We start from the raw sequence: 26,789 nt of genomic DNA on the forward strand, positions 1-26,789 counted from the left end.
CCGATACCAGGAGTAGTAGTTGTTTCTCTCCAGGCTGCTCAACTTTTGCCTCCGAAAACGTCCATCATGCTCGGACAGAACACGTTTTCCTAACCAAACATTCGTCAATATTCACTTATGCGTAACTAATGCCCGTCCAACCTATCATGAATAGGTTTATAGTATACTTAAGATTTATTACATATATATATATATATATATATATATATATATATATATATATATATATATATATATATATATATATATATATAAACATATTTTAAGTATCATAAAATGATCATTAATAATTGTAATTATTTTCATGCATCGTTATGAATTTGTTCAATCGCTATAAAATGACCAATCAAAAATTTTATTTAAAATACAGAACAATTCACCTGCAATTTTTTAGTATTCTTAAAAATTTTGTTAACCTTTTAAAGTATGATAGGGTGTATCGACCTAAATACACAAACAAATGTGGTTAAAACGATAACCTCGGATAGCTGATAAATGTGCCTAAAATAGAGAAAGAAAAGCTCGGTAGTAGAAAGTGAGCCCCGACGAAGAGGGGAAACCATTGCGGAAAGGTATTTTTGTGGTTAGCGGAGAATAATTTAGGAGCAGATAATACGAGAACCCGTGTAATTTCACCGCAAAGCCCCGGGCCGCAGTCAACAGCCGGAGTGCGTGTTCGTTTTCATATAGTCAATGAGTGTTCGGTACATGAAGGTATAGAAGAGAGAGAGAGAGAGAGAGAGAGAGAGAGAGAGAGAGAGAGAGAAGGATCCTTGAGCAAAGAGCTCAGGTGTTTCGTTCGATAATAGGCGATATCATCCCTCCTATTGATATCTGACCCCCACTCACCCTCTGGTTTTACTCCTCATCAAACTCTGATCGATGTAATATTCACGCTCGATACGCGTCTCTCACTCACTCTTTCCTATTTTCTTCTTCTTTCACTTCCTCCTTCTTCGATGTAACTTGCGAGGCTCGATATTCGCTTTACTTTCCGTTGGAATTTCATCAAGCATCCCCCTTTTCGCATCCTCTACCTAATGTCTAACCAAAAGCTCGTGTACCGATACGTTCTACATTCCAACTTATGAACTCTTCTTTTAATTTATTATTATCTATATTTCTACTTAGTATAATATATAAATTAATGAGTAACCAATGACAATTTTGTTGTAGAAAATACTTTCCCCAATCAAAGATTACTTTCGGTGTAATCTCGGTCTGTTGGTTTCCACTTACACGGAACCACTGAGTGACTCCTGATAGAACGTTACTTTCTCTTATGGATTCGTGTAACCATCGTTTGCGGTAAACACTCTCTTTTGTTGGCCGTCGGGAGTTAAGCCAAGGTCTCCCTCCCATTAGCACCGCTCGGAATTACAAAAATAACACTTGTCCCTGTAGCAAACCAACCTGCCCACCCCCTTTCACAATGTCCGGGAGAACGGAGCCGGTGTAGTTAAGTAAAATTAAGCTAAAATTTCCAACGATCCGCGATGTATATTCAACCCCTTTTCCTCTGGCTGACTCATGTGCGTGGTGGCCGGCCAACGGCACTGGAGAAACCCCCATCCTTCCTTTTTCCTCCCCCGAACTCCTTCCTGAACCTCTCCTCCTCCTCCTCCTCCTCTCTTTCTACACATATACGTTACACTTCACGCTGCCCCTTTCTCTGCCACGTCGGCATTAAATATTTACCTTTCAATGAATATGCAAATATAATTATTTACGCGCAATTTAGACGTTTTTACGCGTCCCGCGTGACTCTCTCTTTCTCTTCCTTCACCTGTCTCTCTTTCTCTCATTTTCACCCTTAACGCGTAGCTTTGAAGTATGAAGAATCTCAAGTGCGAAAGGGGTCGTGTGAAAATATCATATTTGGACTTTCATTTTTTACAGTTAACCGGAGCTCGTTTCTTTACTGTTTTTTTTTTTTTCAAAATGAAAATCCATTATCCTTGTTATAACACATCGAGGTTATTATAACTCTATTTTATATGTTAACTTTTTAAACACACTTGAAATCGTTAGTTACATTCGAGGAAAAGTTAATGTCAATACTTGCAGTTTCTATTTGTTGATAAAATATATATCATTTCGTGATACTCGAATTAAAGTGTAATAATATTCGTGTAAGTTACTTCTATCCATCGTGTAGCAATGTTTCATACTTATCTTCTACCACCACCACCACCACCCTTTACGAAATTAACCTTTAACGTTAATTATCTGCTGGTAGGGTAAAAGCCCGGAAGGGTAGTAGTCGTGACGGCATCAAAGAACTCAGTGTTTAGCTGCAATATCTTTCCACCGAGTTGCACATCGGTGACCAGAAAAGCGGGTCGGCGAGACCAAAAAGGGAGAGTTGATCGTTGTTGACGATGATGATGATAATGATGGTGGTAGGTAGGTAGGTAGGTAGGTAGGTAGGTAGGTAGGTAGGTAGATAGGTAGGTAGGTAGGTAGGTAGGTAGGTAGGTAGATAGGTAGGTAGGTAGGTAGGTAGGTAGGTTTTCTCGATACTCGAAGAAAGGTGTGTTTGCTTTTATCGATATTTCATAATGATAAAAATTTAATGAAGAAAATAATTCGTAAACAATTCATTTCTTATAATAATATCCATTTTAAACTATCTCTTCTCTAATTGGTTTTTGGATGTTTGATAAATTGGCTTTAGAAATAAAAACCAGGCTGTATTTCTCTATAACAAAAAAAATTTTTTATTTAAAAAATTTACAACATAGAAAAGCACTCTAAAATTGACGTGGTTTTTTTTATATACATTTATTATTATATTTTTTATTTTTTATTTTTTATTTTGCATTTGTTTGGTATCTTATTTCCTAATGGAATCTATTTTCATTCTAGATGACGATCGATCGATCGTACCTCGTAAAGTAAGTAATAAAAGTTGAATAGAGAGATACGATTTTATTGAAAAACTATAGTCAATGGAATTATCACGAAGAATTGCGAAGATATCAGGGAATATTACCATTCGACTAAAGAAACGGAGGGGGATTGAAATTCGAAAAGAATATGAAAAATAGAAAGACCATAAGCTGACTCGTCTTCTATGCGAAGACGTACCTACCCGTCACAGTCGATATCTCAATGAGAAGAGAGAATACAAACAAGGTCTCGAAATAGACCTTGAAAATAGTTTCTAAAACGACCAGGGAAATGTGATATGAATTTCTTCATTTGCCATAGACGAAGTTGCGGTGCCTACGTCGCCATCGTTATCGTTATTATTTTGCTTCTAGCATGAAATTCATAAAGTCCTACTCTAAACTTTTCCCTAGTGTATATATGCATGCATGTATGTATTATATATATATATATATATATATATATATATATATATATATATATATATATATATATATATGTATATATCTAAACGTTAACTGAAAAATATCTCAGAAAGAGAGAGCGAGAGAGTAACACGTAACGTTGTTATGTAATTTGTATCACTTCGAATTTCAAATCTGAACGTCGACACACACTGGACCTCGAGTTTGTTATCACCGATTATTCGGTCTTTACTTTGAGGAAACGCAAGTCTAGGAGACAACAATACTCGTCCAATTCTCGACTCGCTTGACGTCATCCATTCGTAGAATTTCACTGTTAACTGCTCGTCCTTCTCTCTCTTTCTCTCTCTCTTACCCCCTTATACCATTCCATTCTCTGTCGTTAACATTCTTGCGTTAGGAGTACATACATATATACATATTATACAAACATATATACATACCCGTCGACGGTGGACATCTCACGAGGAACAATTCCAAGTACAGCGAGTAGTCGACCAAGGGAAAATGTATTCGAGAGTTTCCAATTTGCGGTAGTGGCGGCTGCCAACTGGGAAGAGGCTGATGGTAGAACTGAAAAGAGGGTAGGAGGGAGATGGTCGGCACCTTGGTAGGGGTAGTAGAGTTAGTGGCGGTGGCGGCTGATTCCAGGGCTCTATTATGGTAATTATATGATAAATACAACAAGGCCTAAGGCGTTCAGTCTTTCTCTCTCTCTTTCCCTCTCCTTTAAACCAAGTGAAGCCTCTCAGCAAGTTCTCTGTCTTTCTAACAGGCTGCCTTCAGGCAAAGAGAGAATCGCTCTTCCATCAGTGGCAGGAATTCGACTCCACCTCGTCTTTCCTCTTCTTGTCTTGTCTTTCTCCTCTTATTCTCTTCTTATCCCACCCTCCCTCCCTTCCACCCTTCCTTACTTCCTCCCTTGAAGTCTCTTCCTCCTCCTCCTCCTTCTCAATGCTTCTACGCGGGCACGGCGGTTTGGTTTAAAATACGCCTCTTCTTAGCGGAATGCAATTAATCTTACTCCCTCTCAATCTTCCCCTCCTTCTCCTATATAGTCCATCTTGAAAGGGATGAGTAACGCGGCTGGAAGAAGTGTTACTGACTTAATGAAGTACGACTTCTGATGCGTGCCGAAGCGTTCGCACGAGAGAACGAACAAAATGGTGAGAGAAAGGAAGTAGAAAGAGAGAAAGAGAGAGACATTAAGAGAGAGAAAGGAATCTGAGTATGAGATGAACAAAGAGACCGACTCGTCCGGAAATCCCAACTAAACACTCGCTTTCATTATATCTCTCTACGTTTCTTCGTCACGTTCTTTTTATGAGGGGAAAAAAAAAGAAAAGGGGGAGAACACTAACTGGTTAAATAGGTTACACGTGCTTTTCATACGATGTGAGAAACTTGAAAACGTTGAAAGAGTGTTGTGTACGCAACTAAACAATAAAATTTCCTAATGACAATTTTTTGGAACGCTTCACCTTATTTTTAGGAACTAGTTTTGAACAACAGAATACCTAGGACAATAGTCAGCTTCATTGTTGATTGTTATTTATTAATTTAATGTATAATAACTAACTAAATACGTCATACGTGAAATAATACTTTGTAATACATTTCGTACAATTATTTTGTGTTTAATATCGTCGATGTGCAATACGCGAAACGCGAAGTGCTCGACCGCGTCAAACGTTTAATGACACGGAGGAGGTAGGGGATTTGAAACGTTATGTAGTAATAGTCAGTGTACGTGCGTGTAAACTAATATTCATCCCGTAGCCTAGCGTTAATGGGTGGGTGCAGGGGGTTGGTAGAAAGGTAAGGGTAAGATAGATACAGCGGTGAAATCATTATAAATAGTCATAATTACAACAGTCGCGCGTGCTTAATTCAATTAGGCTGATTAACGTTGTATGTTGCACCTACTCCTTACGCGTTCTCTCTTTTACACAGTTCGGGCTCCTTGTTTCTCTGAGCAACAGCCAACATCCGGGTTCTGGATGGCTGGCTGACTGGCTGGTTGGTTGGTTGGTTGGTTGGTTGGTTGGTTGGTTGGTTGGTTGGTTGGTTGGTTGGTTGGTTGGTTGGTTGGTTGGTTGGTTGGCTGGCTGGCGGTGTTTCTGAGGGTGCGCGTACGCTCGAGCAGAGCGCGTAAAATATACGTCGTATCCTGGCCAGGATCCCAGGACCACAACGCCATGGTATTATGCTTATGCATAGACAAGTTATAGCGAGGCTAATATGATTATCTCTTCGACGAGAGGCGGTACGACGACGAGTAGTTAAAGAGAAACGTTGTGAGAAAGTGGTGAACTGGAGGATGGAGTTTAAACCGGATGTAAGCTTTACTCTATGTCTGTATCTATCCTCGAAAAGTTGTAGTCCTTTAATCGTCTCTAATACAGGTGGAATGCAATAACGAAAATATTCATTAACCGAAAAGTTCTATCTCTCGTTCGTTCGTTCGTTCGTTGTAACTATCTTTCGATCGATGTTGAACTTTCTCACAGGTATGTCGACGTTTAATTGGATTTTCTTCATTCCTTTCAAAAATGATTACACACAAAAAAAATAAAACAATATGAATTGATCATCATCGCAGAAAGCTTTGTACGCTTATTATGATGACGTAAGATTCCAAGGGAAAAAATGCTGTAAAAATGAGAAACGAAGAAAGTCATAGAATTCGTCGCGGTGTTCCGCGGATCGAAGACGAATAAATTAGCCGGATCAGGGTTGTACTCGCTCGAGATATAAAATTTTGAATATGAATGGGACGGTTTTGCATTCGTAATGAGCTCTTATTCGAGAAACAAAGCACAGCTGACGAAAACATATGTAGATGAGAAGAGGGGTAAGAGCAAAGTCGGTAAGAACGAAGAGGTTCGACGTCTTCACGAAAATCTTTAAATCTCTAATACTTATCCTATCTTTATCTTTTTTTATTCTGTTTCTGTAAAGATTGTCTTTATTTTTTTATATCAAAATATCGAAATAATTTGAATGAGATCGAATAAATTGATCGAATAAGTTGAACGAAAGACTACGCCGACGTGCATCACTGTCTTTGCTGCTGATGTCGAGTTAAACGTAGGATGGAAGAGTTGCGAAGATAGATAGATAGACAAGTGTGGGTGTTTGTGTGTGTGTGTGTGTGTGTATATATATTTGTGAGAGGGAGAGAGAGAATAAGGGTGGTATATCTCGAAGGATGAGGAAAGAAGAGACCTCTCGTCTCCTCTTCTATCCCATCCGTTAAACTCATCACCCGCCGGTAATTCCATCGATGCTTTAAACGCGGAAGCCCTCTTCAAGAGATGTATCCTTGTCTGTATGAATCTCTTGAGAGATTCAAACGAAAAGCAATACCTATTACAAATTATTTAAAAATTATTATTCTTATTGTTTTTTTTTCTTCTCAACCCCCAATCCCCCGTAATATTATTTTGCTCTTGATATTTTTTTCGTTGGGTTCTTTTATGCGTAACATTTTTAAAAAAGTAAATGAATCTCTTTAATCGACTTTCTCACGAAAGTAAGTAAGCAAGCAAGCAACGTGCACGTTGAGAGGTAGGAGATAACGCGAATTCGACCTTTGCTTTTGAAACGGGACCGGCCGACATTTAATACCGGTCCCGTTGAATATTCCCTCGGATGGCTTTCGATATTGAATTGGCTCCTGCCTAATTGTAACCTCGCTCGCTGCGATGGTCCTATTCACTTGTAAACGACATTTGCATAATTTTTACATTGCCCCCTTTTCTCTCCTGTAATCGATTTGAATACCAACCGAGATCTTAGATTCTTTTCACTCTACCAAAGCTTAAATCATTTCTTTTTGTTCCGAATAATAATAATAATATGTTATATCGTCTTTTGAGTCTTTTATCAAAATAAAAATTACATTTTTATATTATCGTATCTTTAAGAAAAAAAAGAAAATATATTCTTCGTAAAATGACAGTGACCACATCCATCGAGTGCAATGACCGAAAACTTCGAACGAAGTATTATGCGATCAAGGAAGTTTTCGAAGTTTTCTCAAGCGCGAATCACCCGATGAAAGGGGTAAAAGGGGGAGAGGAAAATATTGAGAAAAGACAGAAGGAATCAAAAAGCAAAAAGAAAAAGGACGTTCAGAGTGGTAGTTTTTCTTTTCTAAGAACTGCAAGGTAACATTGTTTGTTGATGGTTTTATTTAATTAAAATAACGCGTGTATATAAAACATAGTTGAAAGATATCGTAAAAGATATAAGTACATATATCTAAAAAAATAAAAAATAACTAGAAAGAACTAGAAAATTATATGTAATATCAATTTAAGGGTTGAAGTCAAGTTGTTGCAACCATCAGATGCAAGCAAATGCAAAGAAGAGTTGAAATTTTGGAAAAGGTTGGACTATCATTAACGAATCGGTACTTTAAACAGCGACCTCTTCTATCGCTAGAAGATAGAAGTTGAAAAAAGCTTACCAAGTCGTTCGTCTACTCGTACCACTTCCTACGTCGATTGCTTTTCGATGCAACCATCCATCCCCTTTTCGAATGGCAGACTTTCAATCCCTCTTCCGAGGTAAAAGACTTTCTTCAACTTCGAGATCGACATTGACGATCGTCTTGAGACGTTCAAACGGTTTTTTTCTTTTCTTCTTCTTCTTCTTTTTCTTCTTCTGCGCTAGCGATCAATCGAAAACTATCGAAAACTATTTTTTGTGAATCTTCGGATATTATTTAACCCTTTGCACTTGAGTGCTCCGCTATGGAGACAATAAATGAATAATAAATGAATAATAAATGAAAATTATTTAATTTAATCTAAAACATATCAACTATAACTTTTCTTTTAATATTAATATATCATTTATATTTATTATAAAATTATAATTCAGTGCCATCTTATATATTACTGTATACTAATAGAACCAAGGGTCTAAGATAGCCTTAAATAATATATCCGTAAATTGACTATAAAAAAATTATAAATATTTAAATAAATTAATCAATCTTCTAGGTTAGAGAAAATCAAATAAAATAAATAAATTTCTATTTAATTTGGTTAAGTAGTTTCGATGTTAATCGCAGACAAACAATTATAACTAACAAAAACATAATATAATAGAATATAGTTTATAATTATTAGGAATAATTATATATTATAATTATATTTTAAACACTCATCGATTAAACATTATTGTCAATGTTAGAAACGTCAGATATTCGATCATGGTTGACAATAGAACACTTAGATGGAAATGACAGCAAATTGGTGAAGATGTAGTACCAGAAAATGAAATTTGTAATCGAGGGTTTTGACAAGACATTATTGGAATATTGAAATACATGATGAATGGAACAATTTAGTATCGTTAATGAACATCAATCTATAATTATCTTATCAATAATATAATTCTCATATTATTTGACATCTAAAACATGTTGTTATCGAAGCATAAAAAATCATAAAATAATTATAATCATCTTACAATTGATAACAAGTTAATTTAGAACAACATTTGTTGTTGGGGGGGGGAACATATATTAAAATAAAAAATAATACTTCTACTTTTCTCTTGGTATTTTTGAGCATTGAATTTTTCCTAGTGTTATAATCTAGAACAGAGTAAAAATACAGTTTAACTGTACTTTTTATTACGTAGAAAGCTTCTCACGAGTAGGTACGGTAAGCTCAAGCGATAGCGTTCATCGTCGTTCGTCGTTCGTCAAAATGGAGAAGTTAGCACGGAGAATAAATATTGTCGGGTTATAGTAGTGTCGTTTTAAATGCGTACCTGCGTGAGGATACGTCGAGATAACGTTGGGTCGATTCGTCCGCGGCTCAAATCTACTACTCGTTTTACAATAAAAGAGGAAAAGAGAGAAAGAGAGAGAGAGAGAGAGCTAAAACATAGATAGATAGAAAAAGAGAGAGAGAGGAAGGTAGGGAGAATGAGAGGAAAGTGGGAAGAAGAGGTGGAGATAAATAGAGAAGGCAGGAGAGAAACCTCGTCGCCGCGAGCAATGCATGCCGGCTGCGAAACAAATGGAACGATTGCGACGAGGGTGTGGGAGGTTGTGGGGTTGAAGGGGGTGAGGGATGGGTGGTTGGAAATAAAGCGTCCCTGTCGTTCTCTGCTTGCGGTTGAGTCATGGCAGGAGGCTCTCAAAACGCGCACGAGTAAAAGAGATAGAACGGAACGGCAGGGATGGAAAAAAAGAGCGGTATAGTGAAAGAGAGAGAGAGAGAGGAAGAGAGAGGAAAAAAGAGAGCACTCCGATCTCTCTGCGGATTGACGAGCGGTCGACCGGTAAAAACGGCAAAGCACTTTTCCGCGTTCGCAACGTCGCTCAACCGTTTCAGAACCCGCCGCTGGGGGCTTGGTGCGATTGTTAACGCTGGTACGCTTTACCGATGAACCTGGAAAGCATTTCGAATTGTTGACTACCCAGGTGACCATTCGACAACGTTTCTTCGGATGTTTTAACGTGACTAAATCTATCGTTGAAAGAAATATTTATTGTTTTGTTAAAATGGACTTTTTTTCAATATTATGTGTTAATATATTTAAAATTAAACATTTGACGAAATTTCTTCTTTAGGAATAAACCATTTACATTATTTAAATAATCGCAAGATAAATATATATATTTATTTATTTATTTATTTATTTGTATAAATGATTGCATCATTCCAACATAATATATTTATTTTTTATTTATTGTCAAAATTGTCATCTTTGTTCAAAAGTTTCTAAACCCGTTCTAACTTAAGCTCGAAATAAAATGTCATTTAACAGAAAATGAAAAAGAAACAAGCAGTTGGGAAGCTTGATAGATGTATATATACACACATATAAAATATGTTATCGGTAATTCCATCGATTCTCTAATCGTGGATGAAAATATCATCCGTATACGTGAGCAAAGGTTTGTAGGGTGGCTCACGTAGGATGAATGTGCTATGTGTGCGTACACAGGTGCGTGCAGGACCCTCAACAGGTGGTCACTCGTAAACGCGGGCTTTGTGCTACACCACGGTGGCTACTCATCCGTCAAGGGCTTTGTGTGCCCTTGTGCGCACCACCGCCAGTGGCCGACGCGGCCAACGCGGCCCCGTCCGTCCTATCTGTTGGCCTTGGAAAAAAGTACCCTTTTTTTTCCACTCACCCTATATTCCTCCGACCAGACGATCTCTTCCCACTCTTCTTTTTTTCTCTCTTTCTCTCTCTCTTTCTCACTTCTTTCCTTCTTATACTTTTTTTCTTTTTTTTTTCTGGAGAGAGAAAGCTCGATCTGCCTGCTAAAATTTCGTTGAGTTTTCACGACCGAAACAATGGTTTCGTTAATTAAGATTTCTTTCTGCCAGCTCACTCTTTCACTCGTCCTTCCCTTTCGTCCCACTTTCTTCCACCCATTTCTCTTTCAATCCTGAATCCTTCACGATGGCAATGACTTCTTCTTCTTCTCTCCTTCGTCAAAAAGTTATTCGTTCGTGCGTAAGGAAGGTTCTCTAATGAAAAGTGAGAACAGCATTTTAATAGATTTTAGAAAAAAAAAAAGAATTTTCCTTGAAAGTTCTATTAAAGTTCTTTCTCAAACTATTTTATTGTAGTATAAACCTTTTTATTTTATATTCTGACACGATAGTCTTATTGACAATAAAAATGATTTGACTACGCGATGCTTGATATTTTCGAAAATCCGCTTTCTTTCTTACATCGTTCGAGATAGAATAACGATGCTGCCAAAGAGAAAGGTTTTCTGAGGATAAGAGAAAGAGAGTAGCGTGAGGAGACGTAGGCAAGGAGGGTAAGAGGGTGGTCGGAGGAGGGCAAAGATCCGGATTTAAGGCGTCGTCCGTGAAAGCCCTCTGGAGGCGTTGGAGTCTTGGTCGGGGGTAGTTTAAGAGAAAGAGAAAATGGCTGGGGATGGAAAAGCAGGAATACGACGGCAACGACGTTGGAGGTGGAGGAGGAGGTGGAAAAGGAGTAGGAGGAGGAGGAACTTGAGGATGAGGATGAGGTGGAGAAGGAGGACGGGCGTGTTGGAGTGTAAGTGCTAAGATCTTGGAGTGCATTAACATGCCCTGGAGGCAAGCTGAATACAACCCTTCTTACATCCAGATCTCAAGCCGAGACCACCATGGATGGCGACGCCAAGGGGGGAATAAGGACGAGAAAAGGGCCAGTACCGCAGAGAGATTCCCTACTTAATGATATTAAAAATGTTTTATCCTGCGGTCTTCTTTCAAGTCGTTTCAAGACTACAAAACAGATGAAATTTTATCATTGTTACTCGACAAAACTATTTCATACTTATTTTACTTGTCTCAGATTATTAGGTCTTTCTTATCTACCCAATTGTAAGCTTAAATATTTGGTTAGCAAGAAAATAATTTCGGCTTGCACTAATAAATAGCGTTATGTTTGTTTCGTTATGAATTTTTTTCTTTTGAGGTTTACTAGTTGACACTTTTAAGTTGCTATAGAAAAAAATTCCGTATAATTTTAAATAAACGTAAAAATAAACAATTAAGTTTTATTTCACACTAGAAAATCAAAATTACTTTCTTGCCAACCCAATATATTTAGGAATCTAAACCGATTTGATCTACTTTACTATTGACTATTCACTGTACTAGTGACAATCATGTTTGTTATTTTATAAATGGAATATTAGAAAAATCATGTTAAAGTTAGAAACAACGTAATACAAGATGAGGAGTTTGGAACGTCCACAAAGACGATGGCAACCTATGTAGACCTCCTTGCGGCAGAACGCCTTACATTATTTAGAAGGATCCAAGGTACGTTGGGCACCGGCGCATGCTAATCACTCGACCCAGATTGAATAATGAATCAGTATTCTTTCCCTTCTTCTTATTCTTCTTTGTCGTCGTAGTCTCCTCAACTTCTTGGTCTACCTTCTTCCTTTCCCTTCCATCTTCGAAGCTAATGCTACGTGACAGGCTTTTTATTACCTGGTAGAGAAACGTCGTCTTGCGTCTTAATCACAAGTCGACTCTCAACATTAACGCACGTATGACATCTTCAGATATATAGCATAATGATCTTGTATCATTTTTTTTTTTACTCTTCATAGTATTTCAGATTTATATTTTTTTTTTGCTCGAATTAACTAGTAACATTATAAACATGCACATTTTTAATAACCGTGCGAAGTAAATGGTTGTTCACGTGGGGAAAGGATGTTAGCATAATGTCTTCGGGTACAATGTGTATATAACATACATATACATATACCCGCGGTACTGGCACCCCGCATAGTACTACTCCTCCTCAGCACTTTGTGTGCAAATTACGCTCGAGACGAGTTAGGATGGAATAGAGCCTCAACCTTAGCTTCGAGGACGAAACAAGTCTCTGATGTAACCTCCTTCTCGTGCTCGTTCTCGAAGATTTCGAATGAAAATTTAAAGCGAAAGAGTTACTCCTGAACACCACCCATCTTAAAATAGGAACAATTTTTATTATTTCTTAACATGAAAGTAAAAGATGTCAAAATAATTTGATACTTTTATAAAGAATAATTATTTCTATGTGTGTTAATTTTTTTATTTTTTATTTTGTATTTATTTTATATTAAATAGGTTAAATAAAAAATCCTATAGAACATTTGAAATATTATTATATAATTACATATAATAATTATATACTAATAATACAATATAATTATAATAATATACTAAATATTATTATATAATTATATATAATAATAATTATATATAATATTTATATAATTATATAATATATAGTTTTTATATAGTATTTATATTGTATAGTATTTTATACCGTATTTTATATACTATATAGTTATATAAATACTTTAACTAAATTATCATACTTTAACTTGAACTATAGTCTTTCAAATATTTCTAATTTCGTAAAACTTCCAAATAAATAATATAAAAAAAGAAAAAAACAAATTTCCCAATTATGTTTCTTTTTTTTATTTATTCCACATATACACATTAGAATATTCCAGATTCAAGAAGTGCAACTGTATTTCCAACTTCTGGTAACGAGGGGTTGAGAAAATCCAGGCAAGCTCAGTACTCCCACTTCGTCCTTTCTTCGTCCTTTCCTCCGTCTGCCATCCTGCCTTCTGCGGAAAACAAGACATTTATAAACACCCACCGCGAGATTAGATTTGTTAAGATAATGGGGCTGGGTTAAGCAAGGCAGCTCTTCTACGCTCGCAACTATCATCCTTGAGAGGCTGCAACCGCCGTCTCCGTAATCCCAAATATGACCTCGGTTGGTAGGTAGTTAGGCCGTAGGTGCACCCTTACAGAGGACTATGCGCACTCCAGATCCTTCTTTATGTATTTACCACGATGAGACACGTTCCTTGCCAGCCTACCCTTTCTAAGAACGTTAACACCGTTTCATTTGCTGCCAAGTTTATTTTACCCTTCTAGAAATATTTTCAAAAAGAATTTTTCTTTAACGTTAATAATTCATTCAACATTCGTTCATTTTGTTTAACCAGTTAACTGTGATAACTAACTCGTTATCAAATGCAATTGATCATTTCACTATAAATACAGAAAGATAGATAGATAGAAAGAGACATAATAAAGTTGAATGATCTGTCAAGGTATAGAGATATCCCTATCTGATAAAAGGGCCAATAAATATCGAGACCAAGGCGGTTACAAATCTCAAGATAAATACGAGCCCGTATTTTTTCTACCCCTTTTTTTAGCCTTCTCACTTTCTCTCTCGTCTAGCTTGCTTGGGAAAAAAGGGCCAGCCCTTTTTACATTCCTCGTATGAATTATTAGGTGACCGGACCTATGGGGTTGGACACACCGCGGTATTTAATTTTCACTTCCCCTTAAAACAACACGATTTTTTCCCTAATCGTATCCCTGACGATGAAAGTGCGGTTTACACTTTGTCACTGACCCTTTCTTTTTGTTCCTTTTTTTCTGTTTTATATTTTATCGATATATTTATCTACGTAGGAATATCAAGGAAAGAAAATTTCTTATCTTAGAATTGCGAGAAATAAATTTATTGTAAAATAAGATTATTATTTTCAAAAATAATTGAAATTTTTTATTTTTTTGTACCAAGGATCGGCGAATTGATTTTGCATATATATGCAAATCATATATATATATATATAATACATATAATGCAAAAAAAAATATATATATATATTATATATATCATACGAAAAAAAAAGGAAAAAAATACGCTTCGATAAAATTTTCTGAACGGTAAGGCAGCAGGTAGATTGGTAGGCGATGCTAATTAAGAGAGATGGCAACGATGAGCAGTGAAGTAGAACTAAGGGGCTGGCGGGTGCCAATGATGTATGTGGTGGAAAATACTATAGGCAATCTGTCACGCCATCGACGTTTCGTAGGCTCACACACACATACACACACACACACATATACTTACACATATACATACTTAAACCTTCTCTTTCTATTTTTTACTCTCAAACTTCACCTATTTTTTTCAATTTCATACAAATGAGAAACTACACTTATTTATTCCTAGATAACAAACCATAAGAACATAATCGATTCATCGAAAGACGACACCCTAGTAGACCATTTAAAAAAAATTAATTACCCTTGACTTTATACGAGATGACTCATTGGAGATCCTAAAGTAACCCAACGACGACAGAGTACAATTTGACAATAAAAACCTAGTCTCCTCTTTGGTACTCACAAAAGGCAACGAGAAGACTATTTGGACTCATCCTCTAGCTCCTTCTTCGATATCCACAAGTCAACGGGTAGGTACTCTTTCACTTCTTTCCACCTCCATTCGTTCTCGTCCCTTTCCCTTTTCTTCCTTTTTCTCCCTCAAACGCGCCCTTTTCTGAGTACACGGCTGATTAAACGCGCAACTACGTAACGTAACGCAAATATACTGGCCTCTAGCCTCTTTCCTCTTTTTCCACCCCTCTCTCTCTCTCATACACCCTACCCCTGTTCTCTTCTAACAGTCCCGAACCTTCCTTCGTAGAAAGAGAAGGACGTATGCCGTCCGTTCCTCTCGATTCCACCTTTCGACTCTCTTTGAATTCCACTCCCCGGTCACTTGACGGAAATATTTATCGAGGGTCTGTGCCGAGACCTCTCGTTGCCCTACTCCTTCAACCTAGACAGGTCGACGACAGGACGAGGGCGAATTTCTCGTAGTTCATCCTGGTACCTTCCCTGACACGCCTTTCTATCGATGTGTGTATATATATATATAAATGTAGTACATTATACATATACGTTAGTCCTTCTTCCATCTATTTTGCTCCCCCTCCCCTCTCCCTGCCCCCTCCCTTCCTTTTTCGTTCGCGAGTTCTTTGATCCATTTCACGGAGTTTGTTCAGCTCGGATTATTTGCTCTCTTAATTACATTTCGATCCTACTTCTCTCTTTCTATCTCTTTTACTCTTTACATCTCTCTCTCTTTCTTTCTCTCTCTGTAAATTCTCTCATCGGTCGTAGCAATAGTATTCTACCGATTCTACTCAATCTAACGAACGATGTGATCAGGACCCATGGATTTGCATTATTAAAGGAAATCTGTAAAATTCTAGGTAAATGATACTCGATAAATCAAAGGCTTTTGTCAAATTGTTTTTTTTGTTTATAAAAAAGAATAAAAGAAAAAATACATGAATTCTATCAAAAAATTACTTACAATGTAGCAATGTAACTTTTGAGATAAAAAAACAAAATGTTTTTTTACAAATTCAAGTGAAACGTATCGAAATTTATATACTCGATCGAAACTTAGTCTTCTTATACCCCCCTTCTACCCTCCGATGAGAAAGAGGTACCTTTAATTAAGGAAAAATGTAATAAAAACGAAAAACTAGACGAGCCTTACGACGACGAGGACGACGACGACGACGACGACGACGACGACGCCCCGCAGCTCTCTCTCGAAGCCACAGGGGTTTGGGTCGTACCCAAAACCGCAGAGGGGTTGAACAAAGGAAGTTATCGTTGCGGAATTTTTATGTCGTCGAGAAAAAGAAATGTAAATCAGAACCCTCTTGGTCTACGAGCTTTTGGTAGGAAGGAAATGAGAAGGGTAGGATGATTTTAAGAATTTCCTTTCGAAATCGTGGAAAAGTCTAAAACTGAGAAGAAGAAAATCAGGCCCCCTCTCCCTCCACCCAAAAAAAACCAGTTGTAGAATTTTTGTTTAGTATAGTATTATAATAATTATAATAATAATAGTAAACGTCTTAACAAAAATCATTTTTTTAACTTAAGCTTTTTGAACAATAGAATCAAATCGTAATGGGGGAAGAGGAGGAGGTGGAGGAGAGGGATAACATTTCGCGTAACTTTATACATTTCTGATAATCTCTCGGAGAGTTCTTGGATGGTTATATTCACGTTAGTAGTAGGGAGGATTTATGAAATAGCAATAAAATTTATATGACTCGGTGGCTCGTTAGGGGGCGAGAGATACTCGTTCGTTCAGATTGATGTCGGTGTGAGTTTAGTCCACTTGCCCGAGGCTACTTTTGTGTTTCCCTCTATACCACGATCGTCCTAGAGGATTTCACTGTCATTATTAATCTCTTTTAAAATCGTGAATCTTTTAAATGACCAGAAAAAATAGTTTTTTCCATTTTCTTATATAAGGACTTATCAACAATATCAATATCAATAATATCAATTTTAAAATATTTATACAATTATTACAAATAAAATGTAATTTTATTTAAGTACCTTTTTCACCCCACTTCACCCCCAGAAAAAAATAATTTAATATGTATGGGGATTCATTGATAATATCAATAATATCAACCCTAAAATAATATAATATAACATATAATAATACAACCCTAAAATGTTTATACAATTATTACAAGTAAACTGTAATTTTACTTACGTCCCTTTTTATCTTCAACCCCGACCAAAAAAACAATTTAATAATTTTTTTTGAATGTAAGATTTTCAATAAACATTGAAAGAAATTTATCTTATCTATTAATGATAAATTTTCTTTTCTATTTTTTTTATCACACGAACGTTTAACGTACTACAGAAGGGAAGGAAAAGAGGTGTTTTGATAACTCACTTATATCATAAATCACGTGTGTGCTCTTTCGAGCATGATGCCTGGAGGACATGTTTGCTGTACCTGTTGCTCGGAACCCCATCGAAAACTGCTAGGATCGCGAAAAGAATTCAGACGACGATAAAACACAGACTGAGCTTTCTCTCTTTTTTTTCTTCTTATTCTTATTCTTCTTATTTTTCTTTTATTCTATTCCTGAAATAGAAATTATCGCGTGACCGAATAGAAAACTTTTTCCTTAGCAGGTGTAAACGTCCTGAAACGTAAAGAAATATTTACCATGTCAATTATTCTGTTTTCTTTTCTTTTATTTCAGGTGGATGATCGTGTAAGATCGCCTAATACGTTAAGATGCGTGACAGCAACAACGTCGTTATCTATTTCCCCATCGAGTCCTGAAGAACCTGTTACGCTGTAAGTATCTTAAGATTATTATAATTAATTAAATATAATATAATATAATTGTTATAAAGATACGAGTTTAATCACAATATTTATTTAAAGTACTTTATTTAAAATAATAACACACAGAATTCACAAAGAATTAAAACACAAACTACTAATAGTACTGAAGAAATGCTATAATGTTGCATTGCTATGATAATGCTATATACTTAAGAAAGGTATGATGTTGCAATATTTATTTAAAGTACTTTATTTAAAATAATTACACATAAATTAACAACGAATTAAAACAGAAACTATTAATAATTGGATAATAACATTATGATGCTATTTTATATGATGGATTGAGAACAAAAAGTAACATTTTATACGTAATATAGGTTATGTCAAATAATTTGATAAAAAAAAGAAAGAATATTAAAAATTTAGGAAGTCCGTTATGAGGTAAAATCCTTTACTAGTCTTTGCAAATAAAATCCAACCCAAATAGCTAGGTCTTTTTCGTCTCAATCAGCTGATCACTTGTATGTATGTCAACCAAAATAAATTTGATTATCTTTAATAGTTTCAATACTGTTAAACAATTCTTAATTACAAGACCACAGTTGTATAATGTAAAACAAATGTAAATAAGCGAAAGAGAGAGAGAAAAAAAGATAAAGAAAGAAGTAACTGGGTGGACTTTAGGAGTTATTTCGTGTAACAGTCCAAAAAGCCACTCAGACAAATTAGTCGCTAGAATTTGGAGAGGGTATTTCGTAGTATTTATACGCGCCAGAGCAGATACCGCACATTCGTGTCGGTATCTCTTAGTTCTTACAGTTAGAACACCGAGTACGAGAAGTGAGAACTGTAGAGGTTGTTGCGAAGGCGAAACTGAAGGGAAGGTGGTGTTGGTAAGCGTCCCACCTCCACTTCCACTTCCTCCCCCTTTCCCAACCCCGTCAAGGGTGGCGATATTTATGCCAGTTTTTTATTGCGCTTTAGCCGAAGAGAGGAGAATGGAAACAATATGTCGCCGTCGTTGCAGAGGTCGAGAAAGAGAAACCTTTGGTGTAAAGGGAAAGGGAAAACGGGTGTAGGAAGTTCTTGTAGATGTGGCCTCGGTTGCTACTGCTGCTGTTGCTACTGGTGGCGCAAACCTAACGTTAATGCTAACGCCTAGCTCGTTTCTCTACCCTTCGTATTCGACGTCATGATTTTAAACGAACGACTACCTACCTACCTACCAACCTACCTACCAACCCTACACTCCGTTTTTTGGGTGCTATGGATGAAGATGGAAACGAAAAGGGAGAATAAAGATCTGAACTTTCGCATAAACCAACCTTTGTTCAAATTTACCAACATATTTCTCATTACGAGGATATTTCATTTGTATTATTAATAAGTATATTATTTTTATTCCAAAAGTATCGAACGATTGATGATATAAGTGGTATGAAATTGGTAGTTACGTGGTTACTTGAAAAAAAAAGGATAAAAGAAAGAGGAAAAAAAAGACGACTCGTTATTCGAGTCTCGAGAGTCATCGGATAAGTGCATATCGATTTCCTTCGATTTAAGAGGGTCGGACGGTGGTAAGATCGAAGCAAAACGAGAAAAAAGAGAGCTGGGAGGGTGGGAAGGGGTGAGAGTAAGCGGTAAAAGGGCAAAAGCTATAAGTAACGGACCGTCTGGTAGAAAGCGCTCAAGGGCGAACAGTGATTTAGAGAAATTAAAACTTTAATTCATGTTCGGGTTCGTAGGGAATCAAGGGAAGAGGGTATGTCTCCACCTTTTACCCTGCTAGCAATCCCTGCTAGCATCGAACTCTTCTCTACCCTCTCTTCCACCCACCTTCCCACCAACCCTCCTTACTCTTGTGATCAAGCAACGACTATTTATTCCATGAACAAATAAATGAAAACACCAAGCTTTCTTTATTTCTCGATCTATTTTCAGTGACCATAAGTTCTGTGAAGATATTTTTATACTTCTTGAAAGTTTAGTTTGAACATAGTTAAGATATTGTATAGAGTTTGTCATGTAACTTGCGTCACGAGTTAGTATCTCGGTAAATTGTCATGATGTCATAATTCATTCTTACACTATGGTATCAAATTTATTATCATATTTTTTAATATAAAAATGATTAAACAATTTTTATTTAATTATTTTTTTTTACTTTATTATAGCATCAAATAAGTATATTATATAATATATACTTTCCTTATATATATATTATTTCTTATTTATGCAAATTTATTTTTTTTATTTAATTTTAGAATACTTTTTAAATTACCATTTCACCTTCTTTACTCCTAATTAAAAATTACTAATATTTTAGTAAACTTTTGTTATTTATCTTGATTTTTTATTATAGTTCAATTTCTAAATCACCCACGATAAACGAAATGTAAGCTTTCTGATCAAAAAACATCAACATAAATACCGTCATGCCAGAGCTAAGACGCCTAGAAAAAGTTGACCCGTTGAATGTGACAATGTTTCATGGTATACCGTTACATACGCAAGTGATATACAAAAATAAGATACCTCGTTCTCCTTTAGAACATTGTAATATATCTCAAAAAAAAGCCCGCAGTATATGGTTATGGCCATTTCATTGTCGAAAATGCGTGGAGTAGCAAAAAAGGGGAGTGTCACAAATTCAAAGGCCAAGACACCGTACCTCGGTGAGTAACATGTTGAGACATCAGCATAATGGTTTTCCCTGTTTTCTAACCAATCTTTTTTTTTCGTATGTGTAACAGTTATCTTTCAACGCGTATAAAAACTTCAAAGAAAACAACAAACTTTTTTTGATTGAATTTTCATTAAGATACGCAAGTAGTAGACGTATCTCTTCGTAGACTCGTAGAAACAATCGAAGTTTATGACAAGGAAATAGTGAAATAATAGCTCAATCGTAAAAAAAAAAGTACGAGGCTATGCTTTAAAACTGGAGAAAAGTTTTCCAGTAAATTTTCAAGCGGAAAGGGTCCGAATATAGAATCAGCAAAATCGGCCAATGGATATCGATAAGATTTCTATTGATATCAGAGTAGCTTTTTTGCTTTCATTCCTATTTTTGTTTTTTTTGCTTCGATAGTCGTAACTATATATATAGTATTTCGAATACAATTATTGTCATAGTGATTTAACGATAACATACGTTTAAAAGTATAGCAATATGTCATTTGATATTTATAACCTAGGGTGAATTGAAATTCAATAACCTTCGACAAACATTACTATGTTTCAATTACCAACATTATAAGCACGTTTCTATTCTCTTGAGAATCTTTTAAACGATGGGTTAATCGACGATAATAAAAATTACATGGATACACTAGAAATAAGATTTTAATCGTTTGCTTCTCCGTACATCAAACTTATTGGTAAAACTTAATATGCATCGTCATGCAACTAGAGTCACTCGAGTATAGCACGTGCTGTAAATTTGAATTTCGGAAGGTATCCCTAGGACTTTCATGAGCCAGCATACGGAATATAGAATATGAGGAAAGGACGCGCCCTTTATCTTCTTCTCCCTTCGTTGTCCGCCGTTTCCATTGCAGTCCCTCCTTCTCGGAAAGTCTATCTCTCTCCTTATACTCCGTTCGCTTTTAGAGGGTGGCCTCCATCCCCCGATAAATTCCCATCACCGGGTGGTGGTGTTCCAGGTACGCCTCTTCCTTCAGTAAATCATACCATAAGTGAATCCGAATTGAATCCAATGAGTAAATATGACTCTTGAATAATGAAAGCAGCTAAGGTAGGTGGGGGGTTGTAAGAAGACGGAGAGAAGGAGAAAAAAATATATAAAAGCTGATTAAAATCATTTCTTTTCCATTTTATTTAACGCTCAGCTCCAACCAATCGATATTTTATCATAGAAAAAAAAAAGAAGAAAAACAACATCTATACTATATATATTTAAAAATATATATTTATTGAAGCTTCTAATTATAAACTTTGTTCTTTCTTGACAGGACATAGCTCTACTATTATATCTTGGTTGCATCGAGTTGTTTGCAAGATGAAAAAGAAGATAAGCAGCTACCGGTTAACTACTAGATTATTATTTACAGCGTTAACAAGAATAGTTTTTCCAATGAACTCTCTCTCCTCCGCGTCCTTCATTCCAGTCTATTAACGTCCCCCTTTTTCTCAAACCGTGAAGAAAGACACACAGTGAGCCGATCATTGACGTTGCAAATACTTCAAGTGCGATACACGTTTAACCAATTAACTGTGGAGCTCCGTTTTGAACCGCTGCGTGTCGCAAGAATCGACCGATGATGAGTTTTGAGGTTAAAATTGCTCATTTATGAAAATAAAATAAACTTTAAGAATAAAAAACAAAAATAGTCATTTAAAAATCTTCAATTTCTTCTTACTAATCTTAAAATTTGAGAATGTGTTTCGTTTTTCAAAAATGTTAAAATTTAAATAGCAAATAATCATGACGAGTATATTCGTCAAACTCAGTTAACTGGTTAAATGCGTGTCGAAGTATTAGAGTAGTTTAGATTCAAGAAAAGAAATAGTAGAGTCGGGTGGTTGGTGGTGGTGATGGTGGTTGTAGGAAATGCATAAATACATGAACCAACGTTATGTATGTGTAAAGGAGGGATAAGGGAAAGACGCGGAGCTTGGCCGCATATGTTCGAGCGAGTGAATCGTGCCTTCTAGAGCCGTAATAACGCGCGAATAGCAGAGGATCTTTCCTCTCGGAAAATACGGGCTTTCGAAAGCTCGTATTTCCCCTCTGGAAAAAGACCTCGATTTTGGGCTTCCTCGTTGAGTACGAGACAGCATCGAATAAGATGAGAAACGACGAATTTATTCGTTTCACTTTTCTTATCGTTTCGTATATACATATACATAAATAAATAAATATATATATACTCCAATATGGAAACTATAATGCGAGTAGCAATATTTCTGGATTGTCGTTTGGATTTTGGAAAATATGTTTGGTATTGTTAATATAACTTTGATCGATTAAAATCTCGTATAAAAAAAAAAACCTATTTCCAACGATAAGAACGTGGTGGCATACTTTCTTCAGATTCATGAGCTTAGTTACCCAGTGCAAAAGGATTTTCACCCTTCTGTGTAATGAACTTTTGCAAGTATGTGAAACATCTCTTAAGAAACATGCTGACCATAGTAATCTTACCGGACATGCCATCAGAAAATACCAGCTTTGACATAGTTCACTCGCGTGCATATACACATATCCCTATTTTCTCTATTTCACTTGATACTTCTCAGAATACTTTTCAAAATGAAACACAAATTCTTTGTGAATAACTATGAAGAAGATCGGTAGTCAATAATATATGTAAAAGATGTGACTTGGCTAGGCATTAGGAAGATGAGATTCACATTCCCACGTTAGTGTCACGCGAGTAATTACACGGCATCAAAAGAGAAGGAAGAGAGAGTGGTGGAAGGAGTGTGATGATGCCTTACCCCTTTCTTCTCTCTAGTGAAAAGGGTTGTCGTCGTCGCTTCCGTCGTTGTTTTGGTGCTCCTCTGACGGCGTTACTGGCGTGATGCCTCCAAAGCTATTGCGCGATTTGCAGCCAAGAGGAGAAAGCAACTAGAGCTAATAAAAGCCCACAATTACCTCTTGTTGAAGCCATTTGTCTTGACAGGCGTCTCATGCCCTGTATAATTCACCCTGACAACAATACATTGTTGCTTAATGAGGTGTAAAACATTCTGGAATATCTGGCTACCTTATTGCGATACTATTGATTCTTTTTGTTGTTGTTGTTGTTGATGAAAAATGATCAATCGATTTATGTTTCAAAATTAATTAACATCTTCTGTTAATTCAAGTACATATAATGGTCTTCCTTAAAAACAGTAGAAAAAGAAACTTGTTTCGTAAATTGAATTTATCAAGAGACCAACTCGTGTAGGGCCTTTTTTCACGATCTTCCCGTCAAATCCGTCCTCTCTTTCTTTTAGTGTTTATTTCTTTGAGTCTGTGTATAGTGATTTGTTGAGATAAGGTCTCATCGACAGGCGACGCACGTGTATCGCATGTCGAAGGACACGCTCACGCTTTCTTTTAAGAATAAGGGCTTTATAGCCCTTCCTCTCTTATGAGAGGGGTTGCTAGGGTTTATGATATATTTGTAATCATGTTATCCGTTACGTGCCTTTCCGTTACAACTGCTTCTAGTAACAAACTGCTACGAACCTTTTTTTTCACTTTATAGTTGTACACACGCACATATAACACCTTATACAATAGAACGTAGTCTTTTGATAAAAATCTATTTGGGTTGTTTGATATCGCATCGTTTTTATTTACACACTAGAATCAAAGCCATTTAAAGGCTAATAAAACACGAAAGATATTATCGGGTATCCTAAAAATTACATAAATTAACTATTCAAAACCTAGAAAATGAATCAAATAATTCCTGTTTCTAATATAAAGGACAAAAATAAATTACATACGCATACTTTGATACTTGTCACTACTACAACACTATTGATCCGATAGCTCGCTCCGTTGCCGGTTGATTCGAGCATAGTCCCTTCTTAACATCCCCTTCACCACTTTGTCCCTTTCTGTACATACCCGCTTTTGCCGCTACCATACTACCCTCGTGTAACCCTTTAGGGTCACATTTCTTGTAGATATCATTGCTAGACCTTCAAAGACATAAGATCTTTTTTAATTTTCACTAGTATCATAATAATTGACATTTTTAATTCATTGTAATAGATCAAAGATATAGTAATATATATATTCATTCTTGAAAAAAAGTTAAAAAAAAAAAAAAAACAAGATTATAGTACAAATCGATGGTAAGAGGAAGAAAACAAAAAGTAACTCGCGTATCTCGTAAGAAGACGAGGAGGACTACGACGACGATGGTGGCGAAAGAGCGAAAATTTGCGTCCGCCTACCCCATCCGCACTATAAATCAGTTGAAATTTGTTATGCGCGGCACGCAGATGGTTTTGTTATATGAAAATATGTGCCGCGTAGGGATGGTATAAGTATCCCTCAGTAAAACACATCCCTTATACCTCATACCATTTACGTTGCTTGCCCGCCTCATCCCGTTCCTTACCCCAGACAACCCCGAGGCGTCATACTGTTCTGCGCTCTCTTTAATTACGCCCCAAAACCAGGACGCGTGACGTATTGCCGTGTGGGTTAGGAGGAACCCAAAAAAGCGACCTTTGCCTTAGACGACGACGATTGACGACGGGTCAAGTCGTCGTCGTCGTCGATTTCTTCTCGTTAACCAGAATCGTGGAAATAATGTGTCAATCTCATAGAACCAATGTTTTATAAATCTTGTAAGAAAAAAAAGACGATAAGTTCGTAAAACGTTAGTAAGAAGGAATAACGAAATATGTGAGACATATATCATGGAAAGAAAGTTTCTTTTTAGGCGAACAAGGTCCGGTAATGGAAGTTCCACTTAAACCGATGGCCCGTACAGCGTTAAATATTTGATAAGAATTCGATTGGTTTAAGACGTCAGTTCTCGTGGAGCGAGGGTAAAGCTCTCTTCTTTTAGAAAGAGAAAAAATATAAAGCAAGGGCAAGAGATGGACCTAAGCATGGACGAACGGTTAGCGAAGAGAAGGGAATACTATTCCCCGGAGCCGAGCTACCAAGCGATGTCCAATCGGGCAGCTGCTTCAGTCACAGCATTTCTTTTCTTTTCTTTTCTTTTCTTCTTTTCTTTTTTTTTTTTTATCTTTCTTCTACTCTTTCCGTAATGCCATGACACGAAGTCCGCTTTAAAATCTTCTTCCCTTCGATTCCTCTTCCTGTAGATGCTATAAGAGGGAGAGAATACCAAGAGTATCGCGGGCTCCCCCTTTAGAAATAAAGCCAATTTCGGTGTCGTTAGTCTGCGAAACGAAGAATCACGACTATGAGAATACCACCCTCGACCGATGGACCGATCGACGAGGACTGTCCTAGGAGTCGTTAAACGAGATTCCTTTGTGAATTCTATCTCGGACTACTACTACTACCGTGGTATCTCCAAAAATACTTTTGGACAATGCAATATCTTTTGATAAAGTTGACAACAACGAGTTTTAATTAAAATAACACAAAGAGTATTTTAAAACAAATCAATGAAAGTTGATCTTTATTTTGCAAAACCTAATAACATTTACGTTTTTGTAATCCGCATGAATTTAAGTGTACGTATATATATATATACGAAAACACCAAGACGCTTTTTGAAACATGGCGTGTAAGGGTGCGAAAAGTGGAAGTAGAGTCACAAAACTCGCGTGAATCCACGTGGTGCCAAGTGGGGTGCATTAGCCAAGTTCCCCATTATCCACGCGTGAGAGACCCTTAAATTATCCAGCGCTCGCCTACTACTGGCGACCTTACCCACACCCTAGAATGTTGGCGAGAAAAAGACGTACGAGCTATTCGTCCAAGAACACGCTTTACTTGGCTCTAATGCCCTTGGAAAATTCAAGACCGATTCTTCTCTCTTTTCTTTTTTCTATAATATATTCATTCCAATTAAATCAAGAAATTGTTGAAACGAATTAACAATTTTTGATAAGGTATCGTAATAAAATTGTTAAGAACGTTATGTATCCGTTGCTATAGATCCGTTAGCGGTTTATTTAATTGGAATTGTCGAGGGCTCGAAGAAGGACGTTAGAATTAGGGAAAGGGAAAAGCAAGAGAGGTTGTTCAGCAGGGCGCTGAGGAAATCGGGGAACGAAGGGGTAGGTGGGGGATGTTGAAGTTTAGGCTATCTCGCAAAGCACAGTTCCAAGGAGGCTCCTTTAGACTTCCAGTGACGTGACGTCGTCTAATACTCTAATCCCTCCAATGGAGGCGCCATCGTCCGCTCTACTGCGTGTTCATCTTCCTAGATACCAACTCTTCCCACTGAGGAGGCATGGGTAGCACTCGCTAATTAATTGACAAGTACGGATTTTGAGGCGACAAGACTTTTCATCTTTACTCAA

At 36.7% G+C, this 26,789-nt stretch overlaps 1 protein-coding gene across 1 annotated transcript in view; it reads left to right on the top strand.

The window, feature by feature from the left end:
• LOC107065938 (uncharacterized) overlaps nt 1-26,789 on the top strand; it is a 275,793-nt gene that overhangs the window by 223,796 nt on the left and 25,208 nt on the right. Inside the window, 1 exon segment of the mRNA XM_089178425.1 lies at nt 17,719-17,816. Coding sequence (XP_089034551.1) covers nt 17,719-17,816 — 98 coding nt within the window.

The sequence above is a fragment of the Polistes dominula genome, unplaced genomic scaffold, assembly GCF_049000335.1.
Source record: "Polistes dominula isolate Pdom_NZ unplaced genomic scaffold, Pdom_raw_medaka contig_77, whole genome shotgun sequence".
Classification (NCBI taxonomy): Eukaryota; Metazoa; Arthropoda; class Insecta; order Hymenoptera; family Vespidae; genus Polistes; species Polistes dominula.